The 25,574-nt window shown below is 38.9% G+C and overlaps 1 protein-coding gene across 4 annotated transcripts in view; it reads left to right on the forward strand.

Moving 5' to 3' along the window:
* Positions 1–25,574, forward strand: part of INO80 (INO80 complex ATPase subunit) — a 134,614-nt gene that overhangs the window by 43,231 nt on the left and 65,809 nt on the right. For 3 of the 4 annotated variants that reach the window (XM_035259798.3, XM_035259801.3, XM_078334318.1), the window contains exons 10-21: positions 2,313–2,508; positions 3,941–4,008; positions 4,793–5,002; positions 5,784–5,864; positions 6,915–7,010; positions 15,019–15,078; positions 16,143–16,285; positions 18,305–18,389; positions 19,622–19,739; positions 20,960–21,045; positions 24,197–24,364; positions 24,898–25,031. In XM_035259798.3, coding sequence (XP_035115689.1) covers positions 2,313–2,508; positions 3,941–4,008; positions 4,793–5,002; positions 5,784–5,864; positions 6,915–7,010; positions 15,019–15,078; positions 16,143–16,285; positions 18,305–18,389; positions 19,622–19,739; positions 20,960–21,045; positions 24,197–24,364; positions 24,898–25,031 — 1,445 coding nt within the window. The remainder of the gene's footprint in view (positions 1–2,312; positions 2,509–3,940; positions 4,009–4,792; positions 5,003–5,783; positions 5,865–6,914; positions 7,011–15,018; positions 15,079–16,142; positions 16,286–18,304; positions 18,390–19,621; positions 19,740–20,959; positions 21,046–24,196; positions 24,365–24,897; positions 25,032–25,574) is intronic. The other variant, XM_054239709.2, reaches the window with a different exon arrangement.

Raw genomic sequence — 25,574 nt, forward strand, 5'->3', positions numbered from 1 at the left:
ACCAGAGATTCCCGGGCAGAAGAGCACCATCAGTCTTATCGCTGCTATTTCGGCCGCCACAGTGGGTTGCTCAGATCCCAGCACTGGGAATCAATAAATCGGACGTCAACTCAGAAACCTAATTAGAAAGGCGGTTCATCTACAATGAAGGGAAAAAAACAGCCTAAGAAGGCCGAGTATACCCAAAATCAGAACCCATCTGCAACGGAACAAGCCCTGATGGAAAAGGACTCATCAGCAACGGAACAAGTCCTGATGGAAAAAGACTGTGTTCCATTATCTGAAGTAGGCTTTAAAAGGTGGATGATAAGAAACTTCTGGGAGTTAAAGGAACTTGTTCTAACCCAATGTAAAGAAACTAAGAACTTTGAAAAAAGGTTAGATGAAATGATGAAAAGAATAAACAATATAGAGAGGAATACAGATGAACTTATGGAGTTGAAAAATACAACACGAGAACTTAGTGAAATATGTACAAGCTTGAATAGCCGAATGGATCAAGCAGAAGAAAGGATATCAGAGGTCGAAGACCAATTTAATGAAATAAAATAACAAGACAAGAATAGAGAAAAAAGGATAAAAAGGAATGAGCAAAGTCTTCAAGAAATATGGGACTATGTGAAAAGACCTAATATACGTTTGATTGGTGTACCTGAATGTGATGGAGAGAATGAATTCAAGCTGGAAAATATTCTTCAGGATATTATCCAGGAAAATTTTCCTAACCTAGCAAAGCAGGACACTATTCAACCCCAGGCAATACAGAGAACACCACAAAGATATTCCTCAAGACGACCAACCCCAAGGCACATAATTGTTAGATTCACCAGGATCGAAACAAAGGAGAAAATATTAAGGGCAGCCAGAGGGAAAGATCAGGTTACCCATAAAGGGAAGTCTATTAGGCTTACAGCAGATCTCTCAGCAGAAACCCTACAAGCTAGAAGAGAGTGGGGGCCAATATTCAATATAATTAAAGAACAGAACTTTCAGCCCAGAATTTCATATCCTGCCAATTTAAGCTTTACAATTGAAGGAAAAATAAAATCTTTTAGGAACAAGCAAGTACTCAGAGATTTTATTACCACCCGGCCTGCTTTACAAGAACTTCTAAAAGAAGCATTGTACATAGAAAGGAACAACCAGTATGAGCCTTTCTAAAAATACACCAAAAAGTAAAGAGCATTAACATAAAGAATTTATATCAACGAAAGGATAAAATAGCCAGTTAATATCAAATGGCAGTAACCCTAAATTTCAGTCGACTAAATCCCCCAATCAAAAGATACAGACAAAATCTAACGGTATATCTAAAGATATACAAAGACTCAAAATAAAGGGTTGGAAAAAAACTTACCAATTAAACGGAGAGCAAAAATAAATAAATAAAAAGCAGGAGTTGCAATTCTCACAATTAATAAAATAGATTTCAAAGCTACAGGGATACAAGGGTAAAAGGATTAATGTAATAATAAGAGATCTTAACACCCAGATACATAAGACCCATAATGAGATTTAGATTCAACAAGACAGAAAATTGATAACGATATCCAGGACTTGAACTCAGATCCAGAACAAATAAACTCAATAGAGGTCTCCATTTTAAACACACAAAATATACATTATCCACTTTAAACACACAAAATATTGATCGGCCATTATTGATACCCATTTTAGGAATGAAGTAATATTTCTTTTTCCCTCTTTTTCTCTTTAAGAAAAAAAAAAAAAAAAAAAGGAAAGAAATATTTTAGAAGTGTAATGGAGAAAAGATTCACAGTATAAAAGAGAGCCAAACACTGGTTACTAGTAGATTATTAATGAAAGTTATTCATTGCTCCCGGTGTGGTGGCTCATGCTTGTAATCCCAGCATTTTGAAAGGCTGAGACCTGTGGATCACTTGAGTTAGAGACCAGCCTTGCCAATATGGTGAAACCCTGTCTCTACTAGTAATACAAAAATCAGCCAGATGTAATGCTGCTCACCTGTAATCCCAGCCACTCTGGAGGCTGAGGTACAAGACCAGCTTGAACCTGGGAGGCGGAAGTTGCAGTGAGCCGAGATTGCACCACTGCACGCCAGCCTGTGCGACCAGACGAGACTCCATCTGAAAAAAGAAAAGAAAAGAAATTTATTCATTGCTCTTAGTGCCACTGACTTGGCTAAAATAAAATTGTTTATCAGCAATGTTTACATTTTAAAAGTAAAGGATTTGTAAAGGAATTGTATGCAAATATAAGTGGTGAATTCTCTACCACTTCTTGGATATAATTGATAGTTTGGCTCTATTTTCACTTTTTTCTCTCTTTAGGCCAAGAGGCAACAGCGAAAACTCAACTTCTTAATCACCCAGACAGAGCTGTATGCCCATTTCATGAGTCGCAAAAGAGACATGGGTCATGATGGTATTCAGGAAGAAATCCTAAGGAAACTGGAAGACAGTTCTACCCAGAGACAAATCGATATAGGTGGAGGAGTGGTAGTTAACATCACACAGGAGGATTATGGTGAGTCCTGGATCAGGAGTTAGAAGAAGGCTACCTCTCTTTTTTATATCTAAAGGTTATATACATTAATTCTTGCAAGTTTTATATTGATTCATAGGCAATTTATCAGAAAAGAGAGATTTATTCGGCCGGGCGCGGTGGCTCACACCTGTAATCCCAGCACTTTGGGAGGCCGAGGCGGGTGGATCACAGGTCAAGAGATCGAGACCATCCTGGTCAACAAGGTGAAACCCCGTGTCTACTAAAAATACAAAAATTAGCTGGGCATGGTGGTGTGCGCCTGTAGTCCCAGCTACTCGGGAGGATGAGGCAGGAGAATTTTGCTTGAACCCAGAAGGCGGAGGTTGCAGTGAGCCGAGATTGTGACATTGCACTCCAGTCTGGGTAACAACAGCGAAACTCCGTCTCAAAAAAAAAAAAAAAAAAAAAAGGAGATTTATTTATTGTACTTGAGTAGGGAAAGTGTGTGTTTCTATAACACAAATCTGAGACCATTTATTAAAGAATTTGAATAGGAAAGGATGTGATATACAATCTTGTAAGTTTGGGAATATTTTGCTTTGATTTGTTAGTAGAAATAATAAATATTGGAATCAGGGTTCAGTGGAACTGAACTGTGTTTCAGCAGAGAAAACTATCTTTCACGTAATAAGATTCTTGGTTATTTAAGCACGAGAAAGCAACTGTTCATTTGTCTTTATGTGACAACAAGGAAAGGAATGAATTGGGATGAAGTTTGAGAAGAATTTCACAGAGAATGTTGATTAAGATCGTGTTGAACTAGAAATAGTAGAGATTATAACTGTTTTAGAATATCTTGGGGATTACATATGTCTGATTTTTCCTGTTGAAGTAGTTTCACCTAGCATAAATATATTAACATTTTGAAACCTGATTGTCTTGATTATTGTAGCTTGGTATATCATTTGGTAGAAGAAACCCCAATACTAAGAGGAAGTGGACCCTAGTGCTGTGATGTTTTTTTGTGAGCTTGCTTTGGCTACTGGAGACCATAGTAGCCCTTTGCCGCCACTGTATTTCCAACTTCTTACTTCTAGGAATTTAGCCTTTCTCTTCCCCCATGCTTTGTGAGCCCAGGGATAAGTGGAACTAGGGAATCAGGGATCAACTTATATTGGTATTTTGACCTGCTCCATTTCTGACCTGGGCCGGTTCATCCCTCCTTAGGCAACCTGGTGGTCCCCACTCCCAGGAGGTTACCATATTGATGCTGAACTTAGTGCAGACACCCGATCGGCATATGCACTACAGCCCAGAACTCCTGGACTCAAGTGATCCTCCATCCTCAGCCTCAGCCTCCCGAGTAGCTGGGACTGTAGGCACGTGCCACCATGCCTGGCTCTGTTGGTGTTAATTGCATCTTAGAAGAATAGTTGATGAAGTGTGATAATTCACAAATTTTCCTTTTCAGATAGTAACCATTTTAAAGCCCAAGCCCTGAAGAATGCTGAAAATGCTTATCATATTCACCAAGCTCGGGTGAGTCTTCACATAGAAAAGTTTACTATAATTGGCTCTGGAAATACCCCACAAGCCTTTACTTAGGTGGTCTTTCTTTAGTCTTAGTCACATTTTCAGTTAAAAGCATTGACTAGCTTGTGTATGTGTATGTGAGTAACTGTGTGTAAGGTCGGGGCTGGGTCTCTTTTACTTTAGAATAGTAGGGATACTAGAAGAAAGGCAGGAAAAGGAATATTTGGTTGTCTAGCTTTAGCAATGTATTAATTTGAAGTTAGAACACTTTGTGTTTTTTTCTTTCTCTTGAGTAATCATGGGCAATATAGTGTGAAATGCATCATAGATGTTTAGTGAAAAAGACTATACTCTCGGCCGGTTAAGAGAGCCATATCATTCTTTCAAAACTGCTATTATTGCCTTCTTTCACTTAAGTAATAACCTGCTCTTTGTTATTTATGATATAGTGATGTTTAACAAAATCTGAAAAAAACTGTAATCTGGTTGAATTAAGTAAAGAATTTGTATTAAGTATTGCATAGGAACCTCTCTTTAACATTAACAGAGTACAAGTCAAGGATAGACGAATGTGACCTTCCCCAATTTTTAATATAATTGTTACATTAAATGTTAGTAATATGTATTATGTTTTATAGAAATGATGGCTTATGATATTAAATTATATTATGAGAAATTTTGTTCCAATTATTTTTCTTAGCACAGAGTAGATGTATTGTTATCTTGTGTTTTATTTGCATTTGATATTTTCATTCATTTTTTTTCGAATTTTGTTTTTTTTACTTTCCAGACAAGGTCATTTGATGAAGATGCAAAAGAAAGTCGAGCGGCTGCCCTACGAGCAGCAAACAAGTCTGGCACAGGGTTTGGGGAGAGTTATAGCCTGGCAAACCCATCTATCCGGGCTGGTGAGGATATTCCACAGCCTACAATTTTTAATGGCAAATTGAAAGGTTATCAGCTGAAAGGCATGAACTGGTTGGCCAATCTCTATGAACAGGTGAATTTTAGAACTATGTCATATTCATTCTCTTTTATTGTCTCTTTTCCTGAAGTCATTGATTCAGTGGGATTGTGAAATGAGCACAGACCATGTTTCAGATTTCAGCCTTTTAAAAAACTATGTCCTTTGACAAGAGGCAGAACTTTTTGAGATAGGATCTTACTCTGTCACCCAGGCTGAAGCACAGTGGCGTGATTATGGCTCACTGTAGCCTTAAGCTCCTGGGCTTAAGTGATCCTCCTGCTTCAGCCCCCATAATAGCTAGGACTACAGACACATGCCACCACGCCTGGCTAATTTTTTATTTTTTTGTAGAAACGGGGTCTCTTCTTGTTGCCCAGGCTGGTCTCAAACTCCTGGGCTCATGCAACGTGCCTGTCTCGGCCTCCCAAAGTGGTGGGACAGGTGTGTGCCACTGCACCTGGCTGATGTCTTTTTTTTTCTTTCTCTCTAACCTGGAGATCCTAACTGGAGAATATTTGTATATTTCTTATGGTTTGGCTTATATGGTCTTGGTAAATCGAATTGTTTTTGTGTCTGGGTTGGATTAGCTAACAAAGTGGGCTTGGTCTATATGTCTCATGTATCATGATTCATTAGGTGTAGCTGTAGCATTGGCAAAGGCAATTACTGTAGCAGTGGGTAATCGTGCTGAGGCTAAGTATCTCTAGTCACTTTTCTTTAAACAAGTCTGTTACCTTGGTTGTTCTTTTTGGTAATAGGTTTAATTTTACTTGATGAAATGCAGGAGGTATTGACCATGTATTTTTTTCCCCAGGGTATTAATGGCATTCTTGCTGATGAAATGGGCCTTGGTAAAACAGTACAGAGCATTGCCCTCCTGGCCCATCTGGCTGAGGTGGGTAGATGCAAACTTTCTATCTTCTTTTCTCTAGAACTTAGGTTAACTTCTGTTAAAAATCAGCCACTTACAAAGCACTATGCTAAACTGTGTAGCATTCTAAGATAGTAGGATTTGATCTTGCCTGCAGAGCTTTATAAGGGGATAGTATTGTACAACTTTTTGGATTTTAAGAGGGATAGGACAATTTTTGAGCATGTGATTTTGAGTGGTAAGAGGACTATGGATAGATCAGAACACCTTGGCCAACATTTCACCTCTACTCTTAGTAGCAGTGTAAACTTGAGCAATTTATTTACTATATTTTCATCTTGGCTCTCTTAGGCTTAGTTGCTTTTTCTAAGGCCAGGTCGGGTAGGTCATGGGTGGAATAGGAGGCCGAGGTGGGTGGGTCACTTAAGGTCAGGAGTTCAAGACCAGCCTGGCCAATGTGGTGAAACCCTGTCTCTCTTAAAAAATTAGCCAGGAGTGATGGTGCATCCCTGTAATCCTAGCTACTAGGCTGAGATGGGAGGACTGCTTGAACCTGGGAGGCAGAGGTTGCAGTGAGCCAAGATTGCACCACTGCACACTCCAGCCTGGGTGCCAGAGTGAGACTCCATCTCAAAAAAAAAAAGTTTCCTCTTCTATAAGGTGGAGGCAATATCTACTTTATAGGAATTTTATAAGAAATAAGAAAATATGTGTAAAAATACTGAAAAAAAAAAACACAAAAGCTCTATACCTATTAAATAAGTATAATATTGTCATGATAACTAGTATAGTAGAAAACAGTACACACAAGGCAGTGTATCATAAATGCTTCGTGGATGATATAAATTAAGACCTATAAGAGGTCAGAAGAGGGAGTAATTTGCCACTTTTTTCTCAAAGTATGTTCTTGATTATGTTCTTATTATTAACATAGGATATTATTATTGAATGTGCAGATTTGGGAATTAGTCACTCTTTCTCTTGTTATTTGTTTCCTCTTTTTAAATCATTCTTGTTATTAATTACAATTTTGAATTAAATATCTTAACCTTTGACTCGGTTTTTCTGTTGCAGAGAGAGAACATTTGGGGACCTTTCTTAATAATTTCACCTGCGTCTACACTTAACAATTGGCACCAGGAGTTTACTAGATTTGTTCCTAAATTTAAGGTAAATATCAGTCAAACAAAAAAAAAAATCTATTGCTTTTTAAAATAAGTTTTTTAACTCTCCCTTTGCTACCTTACTAATTTAATTACTCATATTAGTTTTAAATTTCATACATTGTTTCCAAAATAACTTGCATACATTCATTATAAAAGTTACTGATGGGAGCAATGAGTGCATATTGCATTTAGCCTCATCAATTGATACTCCCTGTCAAAATGCCATAATAGAAAACATCTGCCTTGTTTGATTTAACATAGATTTTGACAGGTGATACCTTCAGGACACATCCTGTCATTTATGGCATTGTTCTTTTCATTCAAATCTATTGTAAATAATTCATTTTCTTTTTTTTAAATACTTCAAAAAATATTTTGTTTTCTTTTTCTTTTTTTTTTTTTTTTTTTGAGATGGAGTCTCGCTCTGTCGCATAGACTAGAGTGCAGTGTGATCTCGGCTCACTGCAACCTCCGCCGTCTGGGTTCAAGCGATTCTCCTGCCTCCCCCTCCCATGTAACTGGGATTACAGGTGTCCGCCACCATGCCCCACTAATTGTTAGTATTTTTAGTAGTGCCTGGGTTTCAACATGTTGGCCAGGCTGGTCTCAAACTCCTTACCTCAGATCCACCTGCCTCAGCCTCCTAAAGTGCTGAGATTACAGGCATGAGCCACTACACCTGGCTGTTTTTTTGTTTTTGTTTTTGTTTTGCTTGTTTGCTTTTGTTTTTGTTTTGAGACAGAATTTCGCTCTTGTTGCCCAGGCTGGAGTGCAATGGCAAGATCTCAGCTCACCACAATCTCCACTCCCAAGTTCAAGTGATTCTCCTGTCTCAGCCTCCCAAGTAGCTGGGATTACAGGCATGTGCCACCACACCGGCTAATTTTGTGTTTTAGTAGAGACCGAGTGTCTCCATGTAGCTCAGGCTGGTCTCGAACTTCAGACCTCAGGTAACTCACCTTCCTTGGCCTCCCAAAGTGCTGGGATCACAGGCACAAGCCACCACACCCAGCCAATTCATTTTCTTAATCCTTTAAAGTCTGATCTCTAGTCTTAGTCCAGTTTATAATGTCTGAGGTAGATAACGTGAACATTGATTTAACTAATTCAGAGGTAAAGAATTCAGGTTGACGTTGGAAGTCATCAGCAGGGAAGTATGTGGCATCAGGTTAGGTAAGACATTGGTAAGATTTAAATAGCTGCTTACTTATGAAAAGTTGGAGGAATTTATGAAAGAATGGATAGGATTTATTACATTGTTTGCAATTTAAAAGGGTTGAAAATGTGTAAAATATGTGTTCTGTTTCTAAGGGCATATGGTTATGAAGTTGCATAGTTAGGATAATAGTTTGGAGATTATGTATCAAGACATGTTCACATGATCTCTGATTTTGGGTCTCTATAATTGAGATGGGTTTCATGTAGTTTAAAGAGCATGGGGTAGGGTGGAAATGTGAGACAACTAATTTTCTGGCTTATGCTTTGTATGGAATAGGAAATCATCTGAGATTTCCCACTTTGAGGCAGCGTTATGACTGTGGTCCCATTTTTGTGGCTAAATTGTAGATGTAGAAACTGTACAAGGAGCATTAGGATATATAGCTTTTAACTTGACCAACTCATTTTTATCTTGCTGAGATATTGAGATAATTCTAATGCAACTTGTTGAGTATTTTCTCTTGAATTGTTTGCCTTGTGGAATATGATGATCACCATCTGTTTCTGCCTCTTTTTTCATATAATATTCAGTATATATTGAACAATGCAGATATTGAAAAATAAAAGGTCTTAACATTTTTTCACCAATTACTTTTTTCAGTAGCTCTTCCACTGGTGTATAGATGGCAATGTGCTATTACTAAGGTCATTGATACCTTTCCTTTGACTTTATAAGTATGCCTGAAACAGAGCTATCATTTGCATGTTGAACTTTCTTTCGATAAGTCTAAGGTAATATAGCTTGTGGGTGTTGCCACCTCTCTTGATTTTTTTTTTCTTAGAGACAGCATCTTGTTCTGTCTCCCAAGGTGGAGTGCTGAAGCGTGATCATAACTCACTATAGCCTTCAACTCCACCTCAGGCCGTTCTCCCACATCAGCCTCCCAAGTAGCTAGGACTACAGGCATGCACCACCACACCCAGCTTTTTTTTTTTTTTTTTAATTTTGTGGAGATGAGGTGTCGCTATGTTGCCCAGGCTGATCTGTAACTCCTGGCCTCACACCATCATCCCACCTTGGCCTCTCAAATTGCTGGGATTATAGGAATGAGCCTCTGCATTTGGCCTGATTTTTTTTTTCTAGTGCCTCATTATATTTTTTATTGTGACAAAATACATAGAACATAGTATTTGCCATTCTAACTATTTAAAAATGGGCTGGACCTGGTGGGTCATGCCTGTAATCCCAGCACTTTGGGAGGCCAAGGTGGGAAGATCGCTTGAGTTCCAGGAGTTCAAGAACAGCTTCACCAACATAGACCTTGTCTCTATAAAAAATCTGAAAATTAGTTGGACATGGTGGTGTGTGCCTACAGACCAAGCTTATTAAAAAAATGGGCTGGGTGCGGTGGCTCCCATCTGTAATCCCAGCACTTTGGGAGGCTGAGGTGGGCGGATCACCTGAGATTGGGAGCTCGAGACCAGCCTGACCGACATGGAGAAAACCTGTCTCTACTAAACATACAAAATTAGCTGGTGACACATGCCTGTAATCCCAGCTACTTGGGAGGCTGAGGAAGGAGAATTGCTTGAATCTGGGAGGTGGAGGTTGCGTTGAGCCAAGATTGTACCATTACACTCCAGCCTGGGCAACAAGAGTGAAACTTCATCTCAAAAAAAAAAAAAAATGCAATGTAGTAGCATTAGGTATATTCATGATGTTGTGTAACCATCACTGCTATCTGGTTTCAAACTTTTTCATCACCACAAACAGAACGCCCCTACCTACTAAGCAGTCTTTTCCTGTTTCCCTCGCGCGGTAGCCTCTGGCAACCACAAACCTGCCTCCTGTGGTTGGATTTGCTTATTCTGAGCACTTTGAGAATGCCGTTTCTGTCTGGCTTCTTTTACTGAGTCTGAAGTTTTCAAGCTTCATCCATGTTGTAGCATGTATCAGTGCTTTATTTCTTTACATGGCTGAGTAATATTCCATCGTGTGTATAGATCACATTTCGTTTATCCATTCATGTGTTGATGAATATTTGGGTTGTTTTCTACCTTTTGGCTGTTGTGCATAGTACATTCCTGTACAAGTTTTTGTTTGAACACTTTTACTGTTTTCACTTCTTTTGGGTATGTACTTATGAATAGAACTGCTAGGTCACATGGTAATTCTACTTACTGAGGTATCTGCCACCTGTTTTTGAATGGCTATAAGCTAAGAATAGTTTTTACATTTTAAAATTATTGATAAAAAATAAAATTTCATAGACTATGGCATATAAAATTGGAAATCATACATATTGGAACAGAGCCCCACACTGCACGCTTTTTCTACTTTTGTTTTGGGACAGGGTCTTGCTCTGTTGCTGAGACTGCAGTGCAGTGGCATGATTGTGGCTTACTGCAACCTCTGCCTCCCAGGTTGAAGCAATTCTCCTGCCTCAACCTCCCAAGTAATTGGGACTACAGGGCCCTGCCACCACACCTGGCTTATTTTTGTATTTTAAGTAGAGACTGAGTTTCACCACGTTGGCCAGACTAGTCTCAAATTCCTGAGCTCAAGCGATCCTCCTACTTTGGCCTCTCAAAGTGATGGGATTACAGGCATGGGCCACCGTGTCCCTTCAGCTTTTTAAAAAACCTGATGTCTTAAAATGGAGGTTAGATTATTGATTTTCACCTTCTAATATATGTACGTTTAAGGATATTTATTGCTTTCTGAGCATGACTTTAGTCATCCAGAGGTTTCTTGTGTCACATATACATTGTCTTCCAGTTCAATATAATCTCTAAACTTCATCACAAGTTCTTTTTTGATCCACAGGTTATTAATAAGTGTATTTTTAGGTATGATGATCACTTGAGGCCAGGAGTTCAAGGCTACAGTGAGCTATGATCACACCACTGTACTCCAGCCTAGGCAACAGGGTGATACTCCACCTCTTTTAAAAAATAAGTGTAATTCATAATTTTCAAAGAATTAGGGTTGTCTAGATGTCTTGTTATTCATTGGTAGCTTAAATTCACATTGATAAGAGAACATGCTTTTTATGACTTTAATGCTTTGAAATTTGTTGAAACCTCATTTTTATGGCTCAGCATTTTGTCAGTTTTTATATATTCTCTATATTGGAAAATTATAGGTATTCTGCCCTTGTTTATTGCAGTGTTGCATAAACGTTGATTAGGTCAAAGTTTGTTAACTTGTTCACCTCTTTCATGTTTTCACTTGATTTGTCTGCCTATTCTAACACTGACTGAGAGAAGTATATTAAGATTTACCATGATTATGGATTTCTCCATTTCTCTTCTGTCCATTTTTGCTTTATATATTTCGAGGCTATAAGATGTGTACACATTTATAATCATCTTTCTGGTGAATTGAACCTTTTATTATTATGAAATTTTCCTTTTAAAGACTTTTTGACTGCAAATCTGTATTTTCTGGTAGTATATATTGTTTTTCTTTGGTTAATTTTTTTCTGAATACAGAATGTGAGAGCATCTTTGTTTAATTTTTACATGGTATCTTTTTCTTCCTTTTACTTTTAATCATTTTAAATCATTTAAGCTATATTTCTTTTTTTTTTTTTTTCTTGAGACGGAATCTTGCTCTGTCACCAGGCTGGAGTGCAGTCGTGCAATCTTGGCTCACTGCAACCTCCGTCTGCTGGGTTCAGTCTGTTCTCCTGTCTCAGCTGCCTTAGCTGGGATTACAGGTGCACACCACCACACCTGGCTAATTTTTGTATTTTTAGTAGAGTCAGGGTTTTGCCATGTTATCAGGGTGGTTTCTAACTCCTGACCTCAAGTGATCTGCCTGCCTCGGCCTCCCAAAGTGCTGGGATTATAGTGGTGAGCCATCATGCCTGGCCTTAAGGTGTATTGCTTGACTTTTACTGGAAGTGTTTGTGCTTTAATGTAAATGGTGATGTATTCTATATGAGTTTAAATCTGCCTTGCTAATTGTTTTCTACTTGTGACACCTGTTGAATTTTTCTTTTTTCCTTATTTTAAAATGTTTTCTTTTTTTTGTTCTTGGTATTACTGTATTCATGTTTGACAAAAATTTTTAATTTTTATTTATTTATTTATTTATTTAATTTTGAGATGGAGTCTGGCTCTGTTACCCAGGCTGGAGTGCAGTGGCGTGATCTTGGCTCACTGCAAACTCTGCCTCCCAAGTTCAAGCAATTCTCCTCAGCTTCCAGAGTAGCTCAGATAACGGGCACCTACCACCATGCCCAGCTAATTTTGATATTTTTAGTAGAGTTGGGGTTTCACTATGTTGGCCAGGCTGGTTTTGAACTCCTGAGCTGAGGCGATCCGCCCACCTCAGCCTTCTAGAGTGCTAAGATTACAGGTGTGAGCCTCCATACTCACCCTATTTTAAAAAAAGTTTTGGCTCATGATATAGTACCCAGGAGATCCTGAGAACATATGTCCCAGTTTTTTCCTTTCTTTCCTTTCTTGTGTCCTTTTGGACTGATAAATGTTACTGCTCTCCCTCCCTCTCTTAGCTTACTATTTGTCTTAGTCCGTTTTGCCCTGCTGTAACAAAACACAGAAAACTGGGTAATTTATAATGAAAGGAAATTTATTTCTTATAGTTCTAGGTGGGCTGAGAAGTCAAAGAGTGAGGGGCCCTCATCTTACAAGGTCCTTTTTGCTGCATCACCCCAAAGAGCCCGGGTTGAGGAGGAATACTGTGATAATGGCGTTAGTTCATTCATGAGAGCAAAGCCCCCATGACCTTCTTACCCCTGAAAGGTCCCACCTCTCAGTATTGTTGCACTAGGAATTAAGTTTCCAACACATAAACTTTGAGAGAGATGTTCAAACCATAGCACTAATCATATATTTATTTTATTCCTTTTTTTTTTTTTGAGACAGAGTCTCGCTCTGTCACCCATGCTTCAGTGCAGTGCCGTGATCTTTGCTCACTGCAACCTCTTTGCATAGCTAGTTTTTGTATTTTTAGTAGAGAAAGGGTTTTGCCATGTTGGCCAGGCTGGTCTTGAACTCCTGCCTCAAGTGATCCACCCACCTCAGCCTCCCAGAGTGCTGAGATTGCAGGCATGAGCCACCACACTTGGCCTATTTTATTCTCTAGTAGATAATCTGAGGGAAAAACATGCCTTCTTGACTTTAAAAAAAAACATAAATTAAGACAATATAAAGACTGGATAATATCAAGACTTCAGTATACTTGAACTACATCCCTTTTGTCTAGACTTACATGCTGTAGGTTTTATATGCTTTTTATATTTTAAACCTCATGAGACATTTTATTGCTTATACATTTTATATTTAGATTTATTCATATTATATATTCAGTTTTTCTTAATCTTCATTTCTTCCTGTATATTTTTACTTCCATTTGGATTAAATTTTTCAAAACAACAAAAGGTACCAGTCTACAGATTCAAGAAGCACTATGAGATTCAAGGAATAAGGAAAAAGAAAACCACATCAAGAAACATCACAGATAAAGTGCTGAATCTTGCCTTCTTTTGCTTTTCTGTGCATTAATCTGGATATTTTCTTCTGCCTTGTCATCTGGTTCACTAATTTCCTCATCAGCTCCATCTAATCTGTCCTTAGATCCATCCATTAATTTCTTGATTTTGTTACTATATTTTTCAGTTCTAAAAATTCTCTTTGGTTCTTTTATAATTTATAGCGTACCACTGAAATTCTCTATCTTTTTTTACATTAACAAATTAGCATTTAAAATTTTTTTTTTTTTTTTTTTTTTTAAGACAAGCTCTCACTCTGTTGCCCAAGCTGGAATGCAGTGGCACAATCTCGGCTCACTGCAACCTCTCCCTGGCTCCAGCAATTCTGTCTTAGCCTCCTAAGTTCCTGGGACTGCAGGCGCATGTCACCACACCAGGCTAACTTTTGTATTTTTGTAGAGACAGGGTTTTACCATGTTGCCCAGGCTGGTCTGAAACTCCTGAGCTCAGGTGATCTGTCTGACTCAGTCTCCCAAATTGCTAGGATTACAAGCATGAGCCACCACACCTAGCCAAAAGCCTGTTTTTAATATTTTTATTATTTGAATCTCCTCTGTGTATGTTATCTTTCTTTCATGTAGACTTTCAGTCATGTGATACAGTCTTTCCGTATTTTGGTTATTTTCCTATATAGACATTGTATAAGAAAAACTATAGAGATTAAGTGTGGGCTCTTACTACTGTTTTCTTTTAGAGAGGATTTATGTGTTTTTTTGCCACTAGTAATTTTTGGGGAGCTGAGGGAATGCAAATTATTCCAAGCCTTCTTAGTCTGGTCAGGAATTCAGATGTTTTGAGGCTAGGACTCAGTACCTATTAAGACAAGCCTATGTATGGTTTACTGTCACTACTACCTTCTAGCCTTTGAGTTCCAACTTAAAGCTAAGGATGTAGCTGGATGCAAGAGTCTTTTTCCTTGAACTACAATTTTTGTTCTCTGTGTCTTACATCTCTTAAGAAAGAGTCTCCTCAGATTCATACTCTCTCAACTAGAACTTTTGTAATGGAATGGTACCATTAGTGGGAAAGCATACCACATATTAGGCTTACCTCACTGGGCTTCCATTCTTTTCTGATTTGGGCCTTCATAATTGTCCATTGTCTCAGTAGCTGTTTGATGCCTTCAGACAAATGAAGTGTGTGTGTGTGTGTGTGTGTGTGTGTGTGTGTGATTTGGACAACAGGGTTGGTTAAACCACTTATTCCATCATTGGCAGCAGAAGAATTTCTGTACTCATTAGTTTATTTTTAAGTTGTTCTGAATTACATATTTGTTATGATACTTTTAAGATCACTGATAGAAAGTAATGTGTATATTGGCCCTTTTTCTAGGTGCTACCATATTGGGGAAATCCTCATGATAGAAAAGTCATCAGAAGGTTCTGGAGTCAGGTAACATTCTACTTACTGCATACATACATACCATACATGCAGTTGTTATTTATGTAATTGATGTGGATAATTTCTTTTAGACAAAATCTTCTTATCTATTACATATTTCTGAACAGCGATCAAGTGTCCATTTTTCTGAGAGAAAACTTTTTCTGTTGTAGGCAATCAGCTGGACTTGATTTCCAGAATGAACTAAGAATCTTTTTTTTTGAGACAAGGTCTTGCTCTGTTGACCAGGCTGGAGTGCAGTGGCATGATCGTGGTTCACTGTAGCCTTGACCTCCTGGCTCAAGCAATCCTCCCACCACAGCCTCCCAAACTACAAGCACGTGACAGCATGCCCAGCTTATTTTTGGGACTGTAGGTGTGTGACACCATGCCTAGCTAGTTTTTGGTTTTTTTTAGAGATGTGGTTTTATCCTGTTGCCCAGGCTGGTCTCAAACTCCAGGGCTTAAGCGATCTTCCTGCCTTGGCCTCCCAAAGTGCTGGGGTTACAGGCGTGAGTCACCATGCCTGGCCAGAATTGTTTTTCTTTAATAAGCTGAAGACTAGTTTTCAGCATAGTTCGTGGTAACGTGACTGCTTTAAAAACAGATATAGTGGCTGGGCATAGTGCCTATAATCCCAGCATTTTGAGAGGCTGAGGCAGGAGGATTGCTTGAGCCCAGGAGTTTGAGACCAGCCTGTGTAACATAGTGAGACTCCGTCTCTACATAAAATAAAAAATTAGCTGGGCCTGGTGGTGCATGCCTGTAGGCTCAGCTACTTGGGAGACTAAGGCGGGAGGATCACTTGAGCCCAGGGTGGGTGTGGTTGTTGTGAGGCATGCACATGCCGCTGGATCCTAGTTTGGGTAACAGAGCGAGACCCTATCTTAACAACAAAACAACAAAGAAAATCCCACAGTATGGTACACTTCACTGCACATCTCCCTACCCTATGGGAGAAGCACATCTTCAGGGCTGCCTTAAACATTTTGGCCCTAGAAAAACAGTCCATGCATCAGTTCCTAATTATGAATTATTAGATATCTCTTTTCACCCTTCCCCTTTTATATTTACAGAAGACCCTCTACACTCAGGATGCCCCCTTCCATGTGGTTATTACCAGCTATCAGCTGGTGGTGCAGGATGTAAAGTATTTCCAGCGGGTCAAGTGGCAATACATGGTACTGGATGAGGCTCAGGCGCTCAAGAGTAGTTCCAGGTAACATGAGTAGTAGAAACCAAACTCAATGCATTTGGTTAAGTATATACACATACACACATACGTACACACATATATATATGTGTATATATGAATGAAGATATGAGGAGTTTTATTTTATTTTATTTTTTTATAGAGACAAGGTCTCGCTTTGTTGCCCAGGCTAGTCTCGAACTCCTGGCTTCAAGCGATCCTCTCTCATCGGCCTCCCCAAGTGTTGGGATTACAGGGATGAGCCACTTGTCCAGTATATGAGAGATTTTAGAATGTGACACAATGTGGTCTCGCATCAGTCATGTACCTGATCAGAAGGTATAAATTCCCCTTTTAATTTTTTCATGGAACACAAATGTTAATGTCAAGAATACCAAGACTTTTATCAACTTTTATCTCCCTCTCAAGAATGTGACATTTTTCATAGGTCCAAAAGAAAACAAAAATTAAAGAAAAAATAATTTCTGTGACATGGGTCCAAAAGGAAGAAAAAGAAAAACAATTTTTAAAAAGAATGTTTTTTAAACATTTAAAAAATTTTTTAAAGAGACATTTTTACGTGTTGTCTCTTCTGTACAGGAAAATTTCTGTACAGGAAGGAGTCTCTGCCCTTGCTATTATTTTAGACAGGAGTTCTAAGGAAGTAGAATGTTAGGTTATGTGGATTGGATGCTTTTTTTTTTTTTTTTTTTAATGTAGATTGTCTCAGCCCCTGAATGGTTTTCAGATCTCCAAGAATACTTTTAAGTTATGTGTTTAAAATATTCCAATACCTTTGAAGTCCCAAACTGAATATCAGGTGTTACTTAGTGATATTAGACCTCAGGTTTGATGTATTTTTATTAAGTCTTGAGTCCTTAGCACTTTATTAGAGGTCCATATTAACTGGCCGGATAATATTTTCTGTGGAACTTTCTTTTTTTTTTTTGAGACGGGACAGAGTTTTGCCCTTGTTGTCCTGGCTGGAGTGCAGTGGTGCAATCTTGGCTCACTGCAACCTCTGCCTCTTGGATTCAAGCAGTTCTCCTGCCTCAGCTTCCCACATAGCTGGGATTACAAGCATTCGCCACCATGCCTGGCTAATTTTTGTATTTTTAATAGAGATGGGGTTTTGCCATGTTGGTCAGGCTTGTCTCAAACTCCTGACCTCAGGTGATCCACCCACCTCGACCTCCCAAAGTGCTGAGATTACAGGTGTGAGCCACTGCACCCGGCCTCCTGTGGAAGTTTCTATCCTCAGAAAGGCATTACTTCCTACAGCATTCTTTTTTTTTTTTTTTCTTTTGAGATAGGGTCTTGCTCTGTTGCCTAGGATGGAGTGCAGTGGTGAAGTTGGGGGCCACTGCAGCCTTGACCTTCCTATCTCAAACGATCTTCCCACCTCAGAGCTAGGACTACAGGAGTGTGCCACCGTGCCAGGCTAATTTTTTGTATTTGTGGTAGAGACGGGGTTTCTCCATGCTGTACAGGTTGGTCTTGAACGCCTGGACTCAAGCCTCCCAGAGTGCTGGGATTACAGATATGAGCCACCATGTCTGGCATACTGCAGTTGTTTGAAGGAGCATAATATGCCTGTGGCCAGGAGCAACAAAGACTCAGTTACATTTTCTTCTCACACACTTCCCCTGTAACTGCCCCCTCCAAACTCATACTGGAAGTGCACAGGTTAATAATTTTAGCACTTTATGCTACAGATATATACTTTCTAATTAAATGACTTATGTCAGCAAAACTGACTAAAGTTAATAGAAGAGTTTATAAAGTCAGATATGATTCTACTCTGCCAATTTGAGGCTATTTTTTCTAAATCCTACTACCATGTTTTCAGTAGAGAGGAGTTGTTTTCCTTGAAAGTTTCCTGTTTTCAGCTTTGTTGAATAATGTTTTACAGTTGAATACATGATGGAGTACTTGATTCTGAATGTTAGTTTTTTGGAAGGCGTTTTTGTCAATATGGGGTCTCAATAGGATAATTGAAGAATGATTTGTTGCTAACATGAATTTGTAACTTATTTTATTAAACAGTGTTCGTTGGAAGATCCTCTTACAGTTCCAGTGTCGGAATCGTCTTTTGCTAACTGGGACTCCAATTCAGAACACCATGGCAGAGGTAGGCACTAGTCCAAGTCCCAGGTTTATATCTTCATAAAATAGAAGGGTTCCAGCAGAGCAAGAATTCTTTACCCATTCCCCTGCAGAGCTTTATAGTCCCCATATAAAAGACTTGCCCTAAGTCATCTTTTAGGCATAGGTGTCATTCTTGTTTCCTTATTCTCTGGCATAAGGCCAGTGAATTACTGTATTCTTTTGTATTTACTGTTTATATTAGAAAATGTAAACATCTAATTGCAGAGACTTGTTTTTGCTTGAGTTGAAAGATAATATTTGTTAAGACAGAGGGGAGCTAAAATTTTTAGGGACAGTTAATTGATCATTTAGAATAAGGATCAGAAAACCTTATAGAGGCTGAGTGCAGTGGCTCATGCCTGTAATCCCAACAACTTGGGAGGTTGAAATGAGAGGATACCTTGAACACAGGAGTTCAAGATAAGCCTGGGCAACATGGTGAAACCCCAACTCTACAAAAAATTTAAAAAATTAGCCAGATGTAGTGGTGCACACTTGTAGTCCCAGCTACTTCGGAGGCTGAGTTGGGATGATTGCTTGAATCCTGTGGTTGAAGTTGCAGTTAGCTGAGATTGTGCCACTTTACTCCAGCCTGGGCAATAGAGTGAGACTCTGTTTCAAACCCCACACCCCCCAAAAAAGAAAACTTTATGGAAACTGGCAGATAGTATATAGTTTATAGAGTTTGCAGGCTATACAGTCATGGTTGCACTACTCAACTTTGCTTGTCTAATAAAGTACCCTTAGACAATATGTAAGTGAATAGCCATGACCATGTTTCAGTAAAACTTGATTTATAATAGTGGTAGACCAGACTTGGCCCAACAGGCCATTATTTCCTAATCTGGGATTATTAGTAGCAAGTCATCCTATGTTAGGTTGTGTTCGATTATGGAATGGATTTTTATAAGAAGATGGTTACAACTATCCCATTGCAAAATCTGAGCATGACTTGCACTTTCAAACTTTTAGTTTGAAATTAGTTGAAAAATAATCACATTTTGCTGCAGTACCTAATAAAATTACAGTTGGTTGATGAGGCAAGCTTGTAGTTGAATTCTTTCATTCTCTTTCACTCACATACACACATGCATCTCTAGGCAGTTACACACTTAATACACCTGCAGTTTTTTTTCTCTATCTACCCTAATACATCCTCACACACTTATCATTTTTTTTGCTCTACAGCTATTTCATTTTTGTCTTTCTTTACAGCTTTGGGCTCTGCTGCATTTCATTATGCCAACATTATTTGATTCACACGAGGAATTTAATGAATGGTTTTCCAAGGACATTGAGAGCCATGCAGAAAACAAATCCGCTATTGATGAGAGTGAGTAGTAGTATGAGCTAGTTTTCTTCCTATCTACCCATCGGTGTAGGCAAACACATAATCGCATATTTTATTTTATTTGATGAATTTTTCTTCCAGTATACATAGACAAATTGGGGAGGGGGGCAGAACTTTTTGCTTGTAAAATAATTATGTTTTTTGTACATATTTAACATAGTCAGAAAAGGACTAGTTTACATGATTACTACTGTAGTCTTGACCAATCAAGGCATATCAGGCATGATTCATAAAGTAGCTTATTTTACCTTGCAGAATCCTCATTTTTTATTTAGATCTTGAAAAATTTATATTGGCTAGGCACAGTGGCTCACACTGTAATCCCAGCACTTTGGGGGCCGAGGTGGGCAGATCAGCTTAGGTCAGGAGATCAAGACCAGCCTGGCCAACCTGGTGAAACCCCATCTCTACAAAATTACAAAAATTAGCCAGGCATGATGGCGGGTGCCTGTAATCCCAGCTACAGAGGAGACTCAGGCCGGATAATTGCTCAAACCTGGAGGCGGAGGTTGCAGTGAGCCAGAATTGCACTATTGCACCCCAGCCTGTGTGACAGAGCAAGACTGTCTAAAAAAACAAAGAAAGAAAAATTCATGTTTAATTCTTTTTTCAATGGGTCAAGGCTTTTTTCCTATAATAAAAACAGGAAGTAATAGAAGAATCATTTTTGTTATTTTCTGTGTATATTAGGATTTGTTTCCATTGTGAGCAATTTAATCCTTGTTTATCAATACTTTTGATCTTATTTAATAGTATCTCCCTGATTTTAAGAGCATTCTGGAGCATTTATTACACAGACATGAGCTTTTTCACTATTAGAAAAGTTCTTATGTGATTTTACACTACAAGTTATTAATTTGCTGACATCCTTTGGAAGATAATTTTTGGGGAACACTGAGAGTCCCAGATGCTTTTTGTTAGGCTTATAACCCTATTACTAATAAAATGTTTCTAAAACTTAAAACGAATTCTAATTTAAATAGAGCCTAATGCATTTACCCTATTTATTGATTATGGCAAGATGATATAGAAAGTTTAAATCCCTTGCTTTCCTACTTGGGAAAAAGTTTCAGTCTACTTTCAGAGAATCATTGAGCCAAAGGATTTTTGAAGAGTTTAGTGAGAAATGAATGTGGTATTTGTTTCTGTTGTTTTTGTGAAATCAGTATAATGTATTATTTGGGGGCCTCCTGGCATTTCAGATCAACTTTCTCGCTTACACATGATTTTGAAGCCATTTATGCTGAGGAGAATCAAGAAAGATGTGGAAAATGAATTATCTGACAAGGTAAGGAAAGACGAAGACCTCATGTGTTTAAGCCTCAGTAGGCACCAACTTAAGATTCCAGAGAGAAAATGTATTGATACATGTTTAGTTGAAGTTTACTTGAAGGAAGACATTTAAACTTGCATGGATCAAAGAGGACTTAAAATGAGGCAAATAGTTGAGGAAAATAATACCGTTTTTCTTTTTTAAAGTGTTTTTTCCTGGATATTTCGCAGCATTGCAAAAGTAGAAATGAATGAATATCCTTGACCCATTGTTCCGTGACAGCAATCATTAACTCTACCTGCAGATGTGCTTTATAAATAAACATGTGTATAAAGCATTTTCATGTGTATTTCTATAAAAGATTTGTTTTTTGTCAAACACCACCTAACCACATGCCATTATCACACCTATTACAAAAGAACAACTCCGTGTTAACATCACATATCTAGACAGTGTTCAGATATCTCCAGTTGTCTGTGTGTGTCTGTCTCTCTTCTTCAAAGAATTAATTTGTCAGAATATGGATACAAGCAAGATTTACACAAAATATATGGGTGATTCATCTCTTAGTATCTTGTTTATTTGTTTTTTTTTTTTTTTTATTTTGAGATGGAGTTTCACTCTTGTTGCCTAGGCTGGAGTGCAGTGGCGTAATCTCGGCTCACTGCAACCTCTGCCTCCCGGGTTCAAGTGATTCTCTTGCCTCAGCCTCCTGAGTGGCTGGGATCACAGGCATATGTCACCACACCCAGCTAATTTTGTATTTTTAGTAGAGACGGGGTTTTTCCATGTTTGTCAGGCTGGTCTCAAACTCTCCACCTCTGGTGATCTGCCTGCCTTGGCCTCCCAAAGTGCTGGGATTACAGGTGTGAGCCACTGTGCCCGGCCCATTTGTTTGTTTCATTTGAGGTAGGGTCTTAGTCTGTCATCCAGACTAGAGTGCAGTGGCACACTCTTGGCTTACTGTTGCCTCAGCCACCTGGGCTCAAGTGATCCTCCCACCTCAGCCTCCCAAGTAGCTGAGACTACAGGTGTACCCCACCATACTTGGCTAATTTTTGTATTTTTTTTGTAGAGACCAGTTTTGTCATGTTGCCTATGCTGGTCTCAAACTCCTGAGTTCAAGGGATTTAACCACCTGGGCCTCTGAAAGTGCTGGCATTACAGGTGTGAGCCACCGTGCCCAACCTCTTAAGTGTCTTTTAATCCCTCCCTTCTTTTTTTCCTCTCATAATTTTTTTTTTTTTTGTAAGACAAGGTCTTTCTCTGTCACCCAGGGTGTAGTGCAGTGATGGAGTCTCTGCTCACCTCAGCCTCAACGTTATTGGCTCAAGCAATTCTCCCACATCAGCCTCCCTAGTAGCTGGGACTACAGGCATATACCATCCGACCGCTAATTTTTCTTTTTTCTTTTTTTTTTTTCTAGAGACAGGATCTTGCTATGTTGTTGCCCAGGCAAGTCTTGAACTCCTGGGCTCCAGCAGTCCTCCCACCTCAGCCTCTCAAAGTGCTAGGATTATAAGCATGAGCCACCATGCTAGACTTAAAAAGTAAGGGATTGTATATATAGCCTCTTCAAAGAGAGGAGTAGAACTGTATTTAGTTTTTTTTTCTCAAAGTCTTGATGGCAATTTTTTGAAATTGGCTTATTTTACCTAATAAATATAGTAGTAATGTCACATAGATAAAACAGATAGAAGGAAAATATTTTATTTAAATAATGAATCCCTAAGGCATTTATATTTAAAGGGTTTTGTAAACAATAGCAGTTGATGGTTAAAAAAAAAAAATTTTTTTTTTCCTGAGGCTGGTTTTTACTCTGTCACCCAGGCCAGAGTGTAGTAGCCTGATTGTGGCTAACTACAACCTCAAACTCTTGGGTTCAAGGGATCCCCCCACTTCAGCCTCCCAACCATGCCTGGGTAATTTTTCATTTTTTAATTTTTGTAGAGTCAGGGTCTCACTATGTTACCCAGGCTGGTCTCAGAACTCATGGGCTCAAGCGATCCTCCTGCCTTGGCCTCCCAAAGTGCTGGAATTACAAATGTGAGCCACTGCTTCCAGCTAGTTCATAATTGTCGTTTAGTGCTACGTAGGGAAGTGATCTGAAGTTGTAGTATAGTTGTAACCATTGTATATAGTATATGTTTCTTAAACATCATTTAGTGTTTCTTCATATAGTTTTGTTCGGGAAAGCTAGAGAAGGCATTAAAGCAAAGACATGAGCTAGGTTTCAGAGGATGAGCTGGCATTTACTAGGAAAATACGGTGGGAATGTGGGGCTAGGCAATAAGGGCAGCATGAGCAAAAGTAGAGTATCTTTCAGATACGCAGCCTATTTTGGCTTTCAGACCATTGTAGCTAAGTGGTATGTAGGAGGTTTTGATGATGATAAACTCGGACAGTAAGCTAGGTTTGATTTTTGGGAGACTTTCTTTGCTGTGATGAGAACTTTAAACATTTTACTATAGGCAGAAATGCCCATTGAAGATTTTTCAGCAGTCGAATTCCTTTATAAGCTATATGTGAGACGTATATTACAACCAGAAGAAACTGGAGGCAGGAAGACCCCAAAGTATTACCGGACTATATTGTATCAGATGAGGGCCAGCAGTAGGGCAATGGGAATAGTTAGAAAGCGTGGTAGATTTTCACGCTAAATTGAAAGATGTAGGAAATACTACTAGAACATAGGATGTGAGAGAGCATTCAGAGGTGAATTCAGTTTGTCTTTCCCAACTGAAGGAATGGTAATGCTGTTAATCAATTTAGTAAATTGTGGAAAAGAGAACTGTTTTTCTGACACATCACATATACAGATTGCTGCAGACTCTGTAGTACTCTTAGAGTTAGTAGTTGCAGGTACTGGCCTGGGTATGTTTGGGAATATATTTTTGTATAGTACTGTGATGACTGTTAGTCGGTGCTATTAGAAATGGAAGAGATTGCCCAGGCAGAGCAAATGGAATGAGTGATGAAGAGGGCCAAGGAAGGAACATTTTTTTCTAAATGATTGTCCACATTCACAGGTTTATAGAGATACTGAGTTCACGTATGTTGTTTTCTCAATCAAAATATGGCTTGTGTGTGTGTTTCCAACTTTAAGCTGATACTGAATTTTCTTAAAAATTTCTTTTCCAAATATAAATGTTTTACTGATTTTTAGATTGAAATTCTAATGTATTGCCAACTGACCAGCCGACAGAAGCTGTTATATCAGGCACTAAAGAACAAAATTTCCATTGAGGATTTATTGCAGTCTTCTATGGGCTCTACTCAACAAGCACAGAATACCACCAGCAGCCTCATGAATCTGGTCATGCAGTTTAGGAAGGTAAGAGCTTAGGTCAGTTCCTTTGACGTTTTGTTATTTGTTTTTTCGGGTTCTTTGAGGAAGAGTCTTCCTCTGTTGCCCAGGCTGGAGTGCGGTGGCATGACCTTAGCTCACTATAACCTCTGGCTTCCAGGTTCAGGGCGATTCTCTTGCCTCAGCCTCCCAAGGATCTGGGACTACAGGAGCCTGCCACCATGCCTGGCTAATTTTTGTATTTTTAGTAGAGATGAGGTTTCCCTATGTTGGCCAGGTTGGTCTTGAGCTCTAGGCCTCAAGTGATTCACCCGCCTCAGCCTCCCAAAGTCCTGGGATTATATGCGTGAGCCACTGCTCTGGCCTTGAGGTTGTCTTTATTAACCCACTTCAAGAAAAGAGTCTGTCCTTGATACCAAATAAACAAAGGCTGTTAATGAGATGAAAATGGGGAAGTATACATTCCCAGAAGTAAATGTTTGGAATTTGGGATCCCCTAGCATTACATACAATGATGTCTGCATATGGTAATATTGCCTTGCCATTTCCCTTCCTTTTAGGTGTGTAATCACCCAGAGTTATTTGAACGGCAAGAAACTTGGTCTCCATTTCATATTTCCTTAAAGCCATACCACATTTCAAAGTTTATCTACCGTCGTGGACAGATCAGGGTCTTCAACCATTCACGAGACAGGTAGGCAAGTATTACTCTCTGTTCACTATAAGTGTTTTATAATTTGCGGTTTTATGGCTTAGTTGATAATTTAGTGGAGAATGTATGAGTTCCCCAACAATGAGGCATTTAAGCAAAGGGTAGACAACTATTTGTTGAGGGATCTTATGGAAGGAATTTGAGCACTGTTAAAACTTCCCTAGGTGGTCTTAAAGGCCTAGTTACTTCAGTTCTTCTTTGAATCAGGAATGTGCACTGATTTGTAAATATGCACTTGCCACAAGCATGAATAGCAAATATCTATGCCCCATTGCTGAAACTGGTTTGTGATGGCTTACTTTACACTTAGAATTGCACTTTTAGGAGAACTGATTGGATTGTAAGTTAATCAGATTTTCCTTTTCGCAGTAAATCTGATAAACTACCTTTTAGTAAAATTTGAAGTGATTGTTAAGGTAATATGCTAGAGACCACTTGCATTCAGAAAATAGATGTGTGGACCATTCCACATCTGTGAGTTAGGATGGCCCTGGCTTCTGGATTTTTTCAAGAGTTCCCAGAGGT

Source organism: Callithrix jacchus, chromosome 8 (assembly GCF_049354715.1).
Source record: "Callithrix jacchus isolate 240 chromosome 8, calJac240_pri, whole genome shotgun sequence".
Classification (NCBI taxonomy): domain Eukaryota; kingdom Metazoa; phylum Chordata; class Mammalia; order Primates; family Cebidae; genus Callithrix; species Callithrix jacchus.